General features: G+C 34.1%; 1 protein-coding gene across 3 annotated transcripts in view; it reads left to right on the top strand.

Moving 5' to 3' along the window:
* Window positions 1-13,446, top strand: part of DTNBP1 (dystrobrevin binding protein 1) — a 92,896-nt gene that overhangs the window by 13,733 nt on the left and 65,717 nt on the right. For all 3 annotated transcript variants that reach the window (XM_081144437.1, XM_081144436.1, XM_081144438.1), the window contains 2 exons: window positions 4,341-4,401; window positions 8,416-8,548. In XM_081144437.1, coding sequence (XP_081000563.1) covers window positions 4,341-4,401; window positions 8,416-8,548 — 194 coding nt within the window. The remainder of the gene's footprint in view (window positions 1-4,340; window positions 4,402-8,415; window positions 8,549-13,446) is intronic.

Raw genomic sequence — 13,446 nt, forward strand, 5'->3', positions numbered from 1 at the left:
ACTATTTACATTTTATCTTTATTTTTTAAATTTAGTGATTTAATTGAAAGAACTTTATTGAAAGATTTATATTAGAGGTATGGACTTTTGTGTGGTAGTTGTTTAGGATGGAGTACATTTTGGGACTTAATATGAAAAATTTACAGTCATAGGAAGGTGTCTATAATGTGTCCATTCATTGCACTGAAAGTCTTTTCTCTTTAGAACTAATATTGAGTAAAGGAAAAACCATTTTAAATAGCAGATATCTAAATTGTAACTTTTTAATGATAAAAAAATTGTGATAAAATACACAACATAAAATTTACCATCTTAAATTGTACATTTTAAGATGTAAGTGTAAGTGTACAACTCAGTAGTGTTAAGTATACAACTCAGTAGTGTTAAGTATATTCACATTGTTGTGCATCCAGTCTCCAAAACTCTCTTCATCTTGCAAAACTGAAACTACCCAGTAAACGACAACTCCCCATTGTCCCCTTCCCCCTGCCTCTGGCAGTCATTCTCCTTTCTCTTTCTATGACTTTGATTAGTATTTTAGGTACCTCATATAAATGGAATTGTACAATATTTGCTTTTTGTCACCGGCTTATTTCACTTAGCATGTTTTTAAGGTTCATCCACATTGTAGCATTTATGTTAGAATTTTCTTCTTTTTCAGGCTGAATAATACTTTATTGTAAGTATGTAGTCCTGTGCTGCATTACGATGTTTCAGTCAATGGCAGACAGCATATACAGTGCTCTCATTAGATTATAAGCTGAATTTCTTGTAAGAAATGGGAGGATATGTGGTTCAGGAGGAATTTGTTTTACTCTGATGGGAGCAGTGTGTGTGGAGCTTGGCAACAGATTTCCTCTCATTCACAGAACTTCAATTTTGAGTTCACAGATTACATCCCAGTCAGTCAGCCACTGACCTGTTTCAGCACAGAGAAGTCTGTTCCCCCAGTGCTACATATTCAGAGGGTACTACAGCCCTCCCAGATCTAGCATGATGGTCTTCAGAGGACATTGTTGTAAATTCTTTGTTAAGGACCTAAGATCTTGTACAAGGACACAGGTCCACAGGAGGTACCATAACAGGTACAGGTAGACCTTGCTTTATTGTGCTTCATTTTGTTACACTTCACAGATGTTGTATTTTTTACAAATTGAAGGCAAGACCCTCCACTAGAGAAAAGACTACAACTCACTTTATTGCGATGGTCTGGAACTGAACCCGCAGTGTGTCTGAGGTATGCCAGTACTGAGTGCCACTGCCACTTTAGTAAAGCTTTCTGTGGTAGTGTAGAGCCAACTTGTTCCTATACTTTGGAACTATTTTCAGGTTGTAATGCTGTAAAGCAAATAAAAATTTAATTTCTTCTATCAGTTCAATGCCAGAGAGCACCATTTGTGCCAAATAGGGTCAATGGTACCAGAAACAAATTTCCAAGTTCAAAATACTGAGTCCTTAGTTTTATGCTCTCTCCATATCAAATTCTCCGCCTTTTTAAATGAATACCACAGAATTCCTTAACCTGACCACTGCTCCTACATGCAGTATTGCCATGACAATCCCCTATGTTCCTTTATCTCTGCATCTTGATTTATTATTCTTATTGATCTCAGGCCACCTTTCACTCCCTCTTGACAGTCACTGTTGTGGTGATCTGTGCCTTGCCCACCCTGTTTCTCCATATTTCCAATCAGTCCAGCCCAGATCCCTGACCATGGAGCAGCATGCATTGATAGCTTCGATGTTCTGTTTCTGACCCTGTTAGAAAGAAACTCTGGGAGGGCTTGTGCAACAGTGTTTGTAAAGTCTACAGTAGTGGACAGTAGTGTCCTAGGCCTTCACACTCTCTCACCACTCACTCACCCAGAGCAATTTCCAATCCTGCAAGCTCCATACATGGTAAGTGCCCTATATGGGTATACCACTTTTATCTTTTATACCATATTTTTAGTGTACCTTTTCTATGTTTAGATATGTGTAGATACACAAATACCACTGCATTACAGTTGCCTGCAGTATTTAGTACAGTAACATGCTGTACTAGATTGTGTAGCCTGGGAACAATAGGCTATCTCATATAGCCTAGATATGTAGTGAGCTATAACATATAGGTCTGTGTAAGTGCACTGTATCAGTTTGCTTAACGACAAAATCACCCAACAATCACCATTGTTAAGTAATGTGTCACTGTATACCATATTTTGCCTATGCATTCATCCACTAAAGAACACTTGGGTTGCTTCCACCTTTTGGCTGTTGTGAATAATGCTGCTATGAACATGGGCACACAACTATCTCCTCCAGATCTGCTTTCAGGTTTTTTGGGTATGTACTAGAAGTGAAATTGCTGTATCATATGATAATTCTATTTTTAATTTTGTAAAGAACCGTTACACTGTTTTACATAGCAGCTGCACCATTTTACATTCCCATCAGCAGTGCACAACGGTTCCCTTTTCCTCACATCCTCACCAAAACTTATTTTGGGGGAGTTTTTGTTTGTTTGTTCGTTTGTTTTATAGATATTCTAATTGGTGTGAATGGTGAGAGTGAGCACTCTACACTTGTTCCTGATCAGAGAAGAAAAGCTCTCAACCTTTCACCATTGAATATGATGTTAGCTAGGGGCTTATCTTGTATGGTCATTAGGTTGAGATACATTCTCTCTATACCCAATTTGTTAAGAGTTTTTATTACGAACAGATGTTGAATTTTGTCAGATGTTTTCTTTGTGTCTATTGAGATGATCATATGATTTTCTTCTTTCATTTCCTTAATGTGATATATCATACTAATTAACTTGTGGATGTTGAACCATCCTTGCATCCTAGGTATAAATCCCATTTGATGATGGAGAATGATCCTTTTGATGTGCTGCTTAATTTGGTTTGCTAGTATTTTATTGAGAATGTTTGCATCTATATTCATCAGGGATACTGGTCTGTAATTTTTTTTTTCTGATAGTGTCCTTTTTTGCCTTTGGTATTAGGGTAATGCTGGCTTCATAAAATTAGTTTGAAAATGTTTCCTCCTTTTTGATATTTTTTGGAACAGTTCGAGAAGGACTTACATTAATTCTGTTTTAAATGTTTGATAAAATTCACCAGTGAAACCATTTGGTCCTGGACTTTTCTTCATTGGGAGATTTTTGATTACTGATTCAATTTCCTTACTAGTAATTGGTCTAGTCAGACTTTCTATTTCTCCTTGACTCAGTCTTGATAGTTTGTATGTTTCTAAGAATTTTTCCATTTTTTCTATGTCCAGTTTGTTGGCATATGTTGTTCATACTAGCCTCTTATGACCCTTTGTATTTCTGTGGTGTCAGTTGAAATATCTCCTTTTTCATTTATAATTTTGTAGATTTGGGTCCTCTCTTTTTTTTCCTTGGTGAGTCTGGCAAAAGGTATCAATTTCGTTTATCTTTTCGAAGAACAAATTCATAGTTTGCTTAATCTTTTCTCTATTTCTTTTATTTCTGCTCTGCTCTTTATTATTTCCTTCTTTCTGCTAACTTTGGCTCAGTTTGTTCTTTTTCTAGTTCCTTAAGGCATAGTGTTAGGTTGTTTATTTGAGGTCTTTCTTGCTTCTCAATGTGGGTGTTTATTGCTATGAATTTCCCTCTTAGAACTGCTTTCGCAGCATACATTTTGGTATGTTATGTTCCCATTTTTTGTTTCAATGTAACTTTTTTATTTATCCTTAATTTCTTTTGATGCATCGTTGTTTAGGAGGGAGGTTTTTGATTACTGATCCAGTCTCCTTACTAGTGATGGGTCTATTCATATTTTCTGTTTCTTTGGAATCCAGTCTTGGTAGATTTTGCATTTCTAGGAATTTGTTCATTTCATCTAGGTTACCCAATTTGTTGGCATACAATGATCTGTAGTACTCTCATCCTTTTTATTTCTGTAGAATTGATAATGTCTCCCTTTTTGTTTCTAATTTAGAGTTTTTTATTTTCTTAGTCTATATAAAGGTTTAATTTTGTTAATCTTTTTGAATAATCAAATTTGGGTTTCATTGACTTTATTATCTTTTAATTAATTATTTAAATTACTGTGAACTCATGGATGTTTGTTTAATTCTTTGAGTTATAAACTGTTACTACTATTACTTATTGTGTTGCTCAAATTCTCCCAGATTTGGCCATTGGAAGCTCTTTCAAGTTGACCTCTGTGTTTTTGTTACATACACTAATTATTTTTTGAGCTTTTCTTTTCAGACACCATAGGATGTTCCAGGCTCATCTTTAAATAGTATTTTTTAAATGTTTTAAAACAGTAAACTTTTAAATTATTTTTTGCATTCTGAATTTTTTTTTTTTTTGCTTTTTTTAGGTATGAAGATACATGGGCTGCACTTCACAGAAGAGCCAAGGAATGTGCAAGTGCTGGAGAGGTAAAAAATTATTGGCTAATCTTATACTGTGGTATATGCTAGCTTTTAAGACATTAAATTTGTATTTGGATTAAAATGTTTTGCAGGATGTCTGAAATTGAATTTAACAGTTGATTATGAAACTCCCTAACTAAGGCACATTTTCATAGTATCTCAGTCAGTTAGCTTAGTTAGACTGAGAGACTTTGACTTTTATTCTCAAGTCACAGATAAATATTTGGTTCATCTAGGTACAATGCTTTGAATTTGAGTCTGATGCCTTTGCATATGTATATGTAAATTATAAGGTGTAATTTCTTTTTACCCATTATTTAAGAATTATCATTTGGACAGAAGCTTAATTTTGCTTAGTCTACCTAAAATCACTAAATTTGCTTAGCAAATAAGTATAAAATTTTCAGGGCTGGGGATCAGCCTTAATTCACTTAGAAGATCAAACTATTCTCTAGGCCTATGTATAGAGTATATAATGAATGTAAGTGACTTGTAATTAAAATTATTTGGTACATGTACTTAGAGCTTTATTAGTGACGATCAAAATACTCTTTGCTATTAATGTCAATCAAACATTTCTTTCTAAAAACACTTTTGTGATTCTGACTTTAAATTAATTTAGACTGACTTCCTTTACCACTTACCTAAATTAATGAAGTTGTAATAGTTACGTAGAACAGAGTAATACATATGAAATTTAGTCATTAGTGATTTTCTGAGAAATTACTGAAAAGGGGGGGATGTAGGTTTTTGGCCATAAGGTAGACTAGGTACTTTGAAAAGTCCTATGGATATAAAACACTCAAATGATGGAAAGATTTTTTTAAAAAATTTAATGCATTAAGCTCACAAAAATTGAGGGAGGTTATAACATGCCAAAAAACGAAAGGGGAACTAAAATCAGAGTGGCTAAAAAAAAAAAGCTTGGAAGCTGGGGTCAAATACTAAAACAAAAGCTTTAGAGATTTATGGGGATAGGAGACTTTGTCTGTGGGGAACTGAATCTGACTCCTGCATAAAGCTCTTGGATCTTTGAAATGGCTACATCCCTCAGTAAAAGGTTATGCTAGGAAAAAAAGAAAAGCTTCCTGTTGGCAAAAGGAGGCAACAAGGAAACCTGTCTGTCTTTATGACGACTTGAAATAAATGTAGTCTCCTTTTTGGATTTGTTACCATGGTCTTGGCCTCACATGAGTGTGGGGCTCTAATTTATACTTCCTGCATGATCATGGAACCACTACATTAATAAGTGAAAGGGCCACAGGTGAATGTTTCTTGACACCCATCAGATACAAAGAACAGTTCTACATGGATAAAACTTCGTAAACCTAGGCCTGTCAAAATTCCTACAGGTTAATTTCTTACCACCACTTCCACAAAAAATTAGCAAACACACTAATATATTGCCAAAAGTTTGAGAGTTACCAGAACCAGAGTAAGATTTAGACCTACAAAGGACTTTAAATATTGCACTGTTGGATATAGACTATGCCTCAGTTTCTTCATTTGTAAAACAAAGGTGGTCATAATACAGTACTTAGTTTATAAGGTTATGTGATTTAAATGAGATAATACATGTAAATTGCTTAGCACAGGGCCTGGCACATAGAAAATGCTCAATATTTTAGTGTTATCATATAATTATTAATAATGATTTCTGAAAAGCCATCAACCACCTACTCTTAAATGAAAGTGATATTTTACTATATTCTGATATATTCTTTTTTTATACTTCTATATTTTATGTTTAGGATATAATTTTAATTTTGTGGAAGGCTTGATCTAGACTAATTAAGTTTAATATTTAAATGTTGCATTTTAATTTTCAGTAAGAAATGGCTAATACCTAAAAATTATTTACTTGAGGTTTTTCAAGTTACTAGATTAACAGGCTTTTTTTTTTTTTTTTGAGAGGGGAAGTGAGAGAGATATAAATGTGAAAGAGAAACATCAATCAGTTGCCTCCGGTGTGCGCTCCAAGCAGGCATCGAACCTGCAACCTAGGTGTGTGCTCTGACCTGGAATCGAATATGCAACTTCTCAGTGTATAGGCAACACTCCAACCAACTGAGCCACCTGGCCAGGGTGATTTAACAGGCTTTTTAAAAGATACATCGTGTATCAGGAAAAATATATTATTTATCCTCAGATCAACCCTGTGGTAGAGGACTTATTTTTTCTTTTTTAGAGCTTAATACTGAAGCTAAGAGAATTTGCGAGAACTGCTACCAGAATATAAGCACCAAAGAGGGCAGGGTTTTTTATTTTCCTGTTTTGTTCACCATTGTATCTTTAGCGTCTAAAAACAATGCTTGGCAGATAGTGGATGATCTATAGAAGTTTGTTGACTTTCATTTTTTAAATTTTTATTGATTGCTTTCAGAAAGAGAGGGAGAGAGATCAATTTGTTCCACTTATTTGTGTATTCATTGTTTGATTTTTGTATGTACCCTGACTGGACATCAAACCTACAACCTTGGCATATCAGGACAACACTCTAACCAACTGAACTACCTGGCCAGGGCTTACTGACTATTTTAAATGAATTTTACGAACACAGATTTTTGTTTCAAGCCTTAGTTTCCTGATGATTGCATCACTGCTTGTCTATGAAGACTGCTCAATATTTTTGAAACTACTCTTAGGGATTATTTTAAAGCCAGCAGGCAATAGGCATTTTTAAGTATACAAAATTTATGAGAAATGCCGCTTGAATAAAGCTTGGCATCACCCTCCCAGCTCAGTTGACTTGAATGTGGGAGATGATGTGGTTATTCCTCCAGTGTAGGCTGATAAACAATGAGGAGGTTGGGGAGCTGGGGACAGGGGGAGAAAAGCAGGCAGCTTTCTGACCTCTTTATTGTAGCTTAGTTCTTCTGTTTCAATGTTGTGAAATTCCTAGACTATTAAAATGTAGAAACAAACAATCACACTATATACAAATAGTTTTACATCTTATTTTGATATTTTTATTCCTCTAAAGTTCTTTCTTTAGTGAGATTCAGTAAGAATCAGTTGTGTTCATGTTTCAACTTGTGAAGACTTAATCTTCAGATGTGTAAATTGTCTTTTTTTTTTTTTACTGTAACTTAACTGTGAACTCTGATTTACAGATAAAATTCAAATGCATTTTTTTGTTACATAATGAATTTTTCCATCTTTATATTTATTGTACTAATTTGTGGGTATCTTTCACAATTCTTGCTTATCATTGTGATGTTTGCAAAAGATGACCTCTCCTCGCTCCTTCTAAATCTTATTCTAGGCTCCTTCACCTCCCACCATGTTAAGACCAAAACAAAATTGTCTGGGAGAAACTGATGTCCGTCATTTTCTTCACAGTCTTCAAGAAAGGAAGTTAGAATTATTTTAGGCTAGTCTAGTATTTCACCACCCTGCTATTAGGAATCCTTTACATCTGAATTACTTCTTTGTTAACATAAATCCTTTTTTTCTTTTCCTGGAATTGATCAGTTGCCTCAATAATTTCTTCGTATACAAGTACCATTTACCTTATACAATAAGTGTTCCTGTTAAATGTACACTGAATCATAGTATATTCTAAATGCAGTAGGGGACTTTTCTGTTAAAAGAATTCCTTTTGTAAAGCAAATAATTACCTAGTAATTACGTTTTGGGTTGTTTTTGTTTGTTTTCATTTCAGTTGTTAGTGGTAGTTTTTTGTTTTATTTTTCTAGATTTGGATTTTTAAACATGGGGTTTGCTTAAAAATAGGGTATACTTAGAAGCAATTTCTAGGGTCATTTCTGAACTTTCTCTTTTATCAGTTAACGTGCACTGAGACAAGCAGTAATTTGAGGTTTTCTGTACTGAATATTAAGTTGATTGTTTCCTAAGAAAGAAAACAACTTCAGTCTCCTTTTGAGTATCCTGTCACTTACAGTCATTCAGTAGAGGGGGTTTTAAAGATAACGTTGACCAATTCTCATTATGCTGACCACGATTTCTTTGTGCTCAAAATCTGATTTTACTTTTTACCCTTCCTCTTCTGTGTTGCAGCTGGTGGATAGCGAGGTGGTTATGCTTTCAGCACACTGGGAAAAAAAGAAGACGAGCCTAATAGAGTTACAGGAGCAGCTCCAGCAGCTTCCAGGTTTGATAGCAGATTTAGAATCTGTGACAGCAAATCTGAGTAAGTTTTATGTTCACATATGTACATTACCTTTAGGAATGAAAATAATTTGGACCAGACTTGGTATAATTTCAAAACTTTCTAAGAATACATTAAATTCTTTGTTAACAGGATTTTTTGGAAAGTGGTAAATTCTAGTTAATTTCATATTCTGATTGAGGATTAGAGAGAAAATGATTTAAAGTGTAGGAATAGTTTCTAAAATATAACAATAACTTTTTCTGGCTCAGTTCAGCTCAGGAAACATAATTATAATTTTTTTTTTATTCTTAAAGTGACTTAGGTTTTTCTTTGTGACATTAGGTCTCTGTTTAAAAATATAAATATAGAAAATAAAAGGGATTAGAGTGACTTTGTCCTGACTATAGTATATACTCTGGACGTTGTTATTTTTAAAATTAGGTCTGCTTAGAGTGTCATGTCTTGCAGTATGCTTTTTTCCCTCTTCAAACTGAAAAGAGATCAAACAAATCTGGTTAAAGGATGGTACCTGTTGGGCTAAATTTGTACCTTGTGGAAGTTTTGGGTTTTTTCGTGTTTTTTATAGCAATGAATTATGCTGATATTCTTTGTTTCTTGAGTTTATATTTAGAAAAATTAACTTTTATGTTTGACAGTGCCACATCTTAGGGTAATATTGTGGCTTACTATTTTCTAACCACACTTGAGATCTTAGTAAAGGTTAGGAGCTGTCTGCACAGGAGATAAACTTTCTGAGCTAATAATCTGATCCAGTCTTATGGGTAAGAATACCCCATCACCTCTTCCTGTTTTTCAGTATCACCTTTTTTTTTTTTTAAAGCAAAACAAAAATGATTTACAAAATGCGTAATTAACAAATCCTAAAACAGTTTTTTTCTATGTGAATAAAGTTACCTGAATAGTATTTGGAATGCTCTTGCTGATAACAGTAGCTAATATTATAACACCTACAATATGTCATAGATCATTAGGTGCTTTACAAAACATAATCTTTAATCCTCCTATGAACCCTACAAAATTAGTTTTATTATCCCACTTTACAGATAAGGAAAATAAGTCTTGGAGAGGTTGTGACTTGCTCTGGGTTACATAAAATATGGATCCAGAATCCCAACCACAGTGATGATGTCCCTCTGGGGAATGTGGCAGTTAGGATGACAGCTGTCAGTAGGCCCCAGGAACTGTATTCATAAAGCCCTGGCTGTTACAGTTTTTTCTGGTGTCGATGATTTGTTATTTCTGAAGGCAGGGCATGGAAAAGATATCCTGGGTCTTAGGAGAAATGTGAAATAGCCATGGTTTCCCTCTGCATTTTTCTTCTCTCACGGGTGTAGGCACAATCCTTCTCAAGCCTTTGATAACTAACTGATGGAAAAATAGCGTCCAAGATACTTTGCATTTTCCTTTCAGCCACTTTCTTTGACCTTATGTTCCTGCATCTCCTTGAGTTGTTTGCTCTTCGCTGGTTGTATATCTCTTTGCACAGATATTCTTCTATGATAACCTCCCCTCTTTTTTTCTTTTTCTTTTTTTTTGCCAGCGTAGACTAAATTCTGTTTAGAGATGTTCTTTCATACCACTCTGTTGATTAAATGCGTTTGCCACAATTCTAATTATTTTCATAGTTAATTCTGCTTAGGAAATGCAGTTTATATACATCTTTCTTAAAATAGAATATATTGTATTTTCATTCTCAATTAGGATTCTAATATCTTGAAAAAAGTTTGATATTTAGTAATATATGTCCTTCCTCTTTAGAAACTGCATCTTGGCTTCTTAAATGGACAGGGTCGGCTTCCCAAATGCTCACTTAAATTCTCTCTTTGTTAATCCGAAGACATTGACCACCAATGGCAAATTAAAGCTAAAAGATTCTCCATACTATTCTGGACAGCTAATCACTTCCAAATAATTTAAACCATTTTTTTTTCTAGTCTGTGTCTAACCTATTAGAGCTCTTTTTGGAGAGTTAATTCAGTTTTCTTAGAAGATAACTCTAAAATCTAAATGGTTGGTTTTTATATTTATTGCCAATCTGAATATCATTGGCATTTGAAATACATGCTACCTTTGTGTTTTAATCTATAGCTGCTTTTTGCTTGATATTTTGTAATGAATGATCGTAGAAAATAGCAAGTCAAAACTGGAATTCAAGAAGCCTAGTATTTGTTGACCTAGAATAAGCTGATAGAGAGGTGTTTTGAAATGTGACTTTTAGATAAGCAACGTAAGCTTATTGGAATTAGCGCTGATGTTCTTTACAGAAGGAAAATATTTTTAAGCCCAATTTGATGGGGTAGGTTGTATAAATATATATCCATATCATTGTAGTTTATGAATTCATTTTAATAAACTTATGCATCATTCTTAGGTATTAGAAGCACTTAGTGTTTTAAATCTTCACTCAAATACTGAATTATTTTTGGTAGTTTCAATATATCTCTTATCAGTGAATACCTTGATATAATATTACAAGACTTAAATAGTCAAGCCATAATAAAAAATAAAAATAACTTGGAAGAAAATAGTAACTGACCTATGTTTAGTCGCAGGATTCCCTTAACTTCTTTGAATTTTTACCTTCTCATTGTTGTATCTAATACCAAATCCAGTCAGTCCCTCCATTTGCCAGGCTTCTGAACTCTTTTAGTCTTGCTCTTTTCTCTAGAGAGTCTGCTCTTATTAAAGAGCAAAGGCTTTATATGATGTGAGGAATTTGGACCTTTGATGATGCTTTAGCTGCATTATCCTATGGCTTAAATATAACACTTGATTACTTAATCCCTCAGGAATTGTTAAGTAAGAATGGATAATCCATTTGTGTTTGGTGCTTTTTTTTAATGGAGTGTGATCCATCTAGCTTACAAAAGCTTGTGTAATATAAAGCTTATCCTTAAAAAAAAAAAAGAAAGAAAAGATAAAGGTATGCTGGGAACTGGAAAATAAGGACTACGAACTAACTCGCAGATCTAGGTTTGAATCCCGATCCCACAACTTGTTTCTGTGAGACGCCATGCAGGTTTCTTAACTGCTCCAAGCTTTAGTTTCTTCATCTGCAGAATGAGGATGAGAGTAGCTGCCTCATAGGTATTTGTAGAGTTGAATGACAGATGTAAAGCACTCAGCACAGTGCCCAGTTTATATTAGGTGTCTGCTGGGTGCCTTGTGCTGTTTGTAGGCTCTGGGGATACAACAGTGAATAAGCCTGGGCACCTGCCATCAAGATGATGACATTCTAGTGGGAGTTTCTCCAGCCTTTACAAATTTACAAATCCATTGTTCGTTGATAGACTGCTTGGATGGATGTTATGCAATTTAGCTTATCCTGCAAAATAGTGTAGAAGGCAAAACCACAGCATGAAATGTGATGAACAGTGTAGTCCTCTGTGCATTCAAAAGGTAAATGGAATATTGTCATCCAGATTCTATACACTTTCTCACTCTGTGTAATTACCATAGTGTATGTCATCATGAAACTACTGAAATGTTTGAGAAGTATTTATTGAATTCTCTTGAACTTCCACTAGAGGGTAGTCAAATCTTACTCCTTTGTTGAAGTTTAAAATATCAAGGGCTTGTCTGAATTTTCTCTACTGCTTAGTTTATTTTTAATGACCTACTTTAAAAAGACTGTTACCTTCATCTAGACAAAAGATTCTGTTAGTTCTTAAATAACAAAGGGATGTAAGAAAATGAATTTGTAGCAGTTTTTTTAATCTGCCCTAACCTGATATATTATTTTTTTTATAATCATTATTAATTTTAATATTTTCATTATGACCATTATCATTATTTTTAAATTACATTGAAATTACTTGTTCACATTTTTCTTTGCCATTATATTTCCAAAACACACTTTATTTTTTTTTTTTCAGTTTAATTTTTAAATTTTATTTTTGTTTAAAATATTACAGAAAACCTGATATATTATGTTTTGTTTTTCTTCTACACAGAATTGAGAGAGTATCTGGCAGGGAGACTGTCACAGCTCTCAGTGTTTCATGAACTAGATTATCGTATTGTCCAGGTTACTTTCTGAGATTAGACCCTTCAAGAACATTAACTCCCTTTAGATATCTTGTAGTATACTAAATAATCTCATTTGTTTCGTAATGGCTTTTGTAGGTTAATTCACTTATTACCATACCATCATTACTGGATTACCGTATTAGATAAAACAGTAATGTAAGCATTTGAAGAATCTTGTGGTCTTTTAGTACCTGGCCTCTATGGCCTGTGGATTTGTAGTCAATGAAGATTTTTTTTCCTTAAGGCTAATTATTTTTTTAGAAAAGTACTCATTAAGTGTGAAATTATTAGTTTTAACATACTGCTTCATTTTTCATTTATCAGTAGTTACACTACATATAATAATGTTTGAAACAAATGGCACAAAGAAAAATTTGAAAGAGAATGGCCCTTCCTCTGAGACAGCCTTCTCACAAAGATTTGTGAAGCTCTTTCCTGCACAGCTGTCAGGCATTCCCAAATGGCTTTTCACAATAAATTCCAGCGATCTTTTCCACTGATCACTAAAATGAGACATATGCTGTTGTTACAGTGAGCAAAATGGTGAGATCTGAGCTTCTTATAAAGGTGTGTTTGTGTCCATGGAGGCCTGCTAGTGTTTTATGTACATGCATTCTAAGTTTGGTTACCAAATTTACTCACATTTGCAACTTGTTTGTAATAGGAAATGAGCAGATTGTGACAGGGAAATTAAATTTATGACCATTAAAATTCAATATAAAGTATTCAGATTATGAACAGGTTTATCTTACTGAATTAATCACCATTCATATAAATTCTCCCTGAACTTGTCCTAATACCACACTCTGCTCCCCATTAGCTACAACCCAGAAAAAGAGCATCAGCTCCCAGATTCACACTGCTTTGATGTCACTCCATCCCTTCTT

The sequence above is a fragment of the Miniopterus schreibersii genome (assembly GCF_964146895.1).
Source record: "Miniopterus schreibersii genome assembly, chromosome: 8".
NCBI lineage: Eukaryota > Metazoa > Chordata > Mammalia > Chiroptera > Miniopteridae > Miniopterus > Miniopterus schreibersii.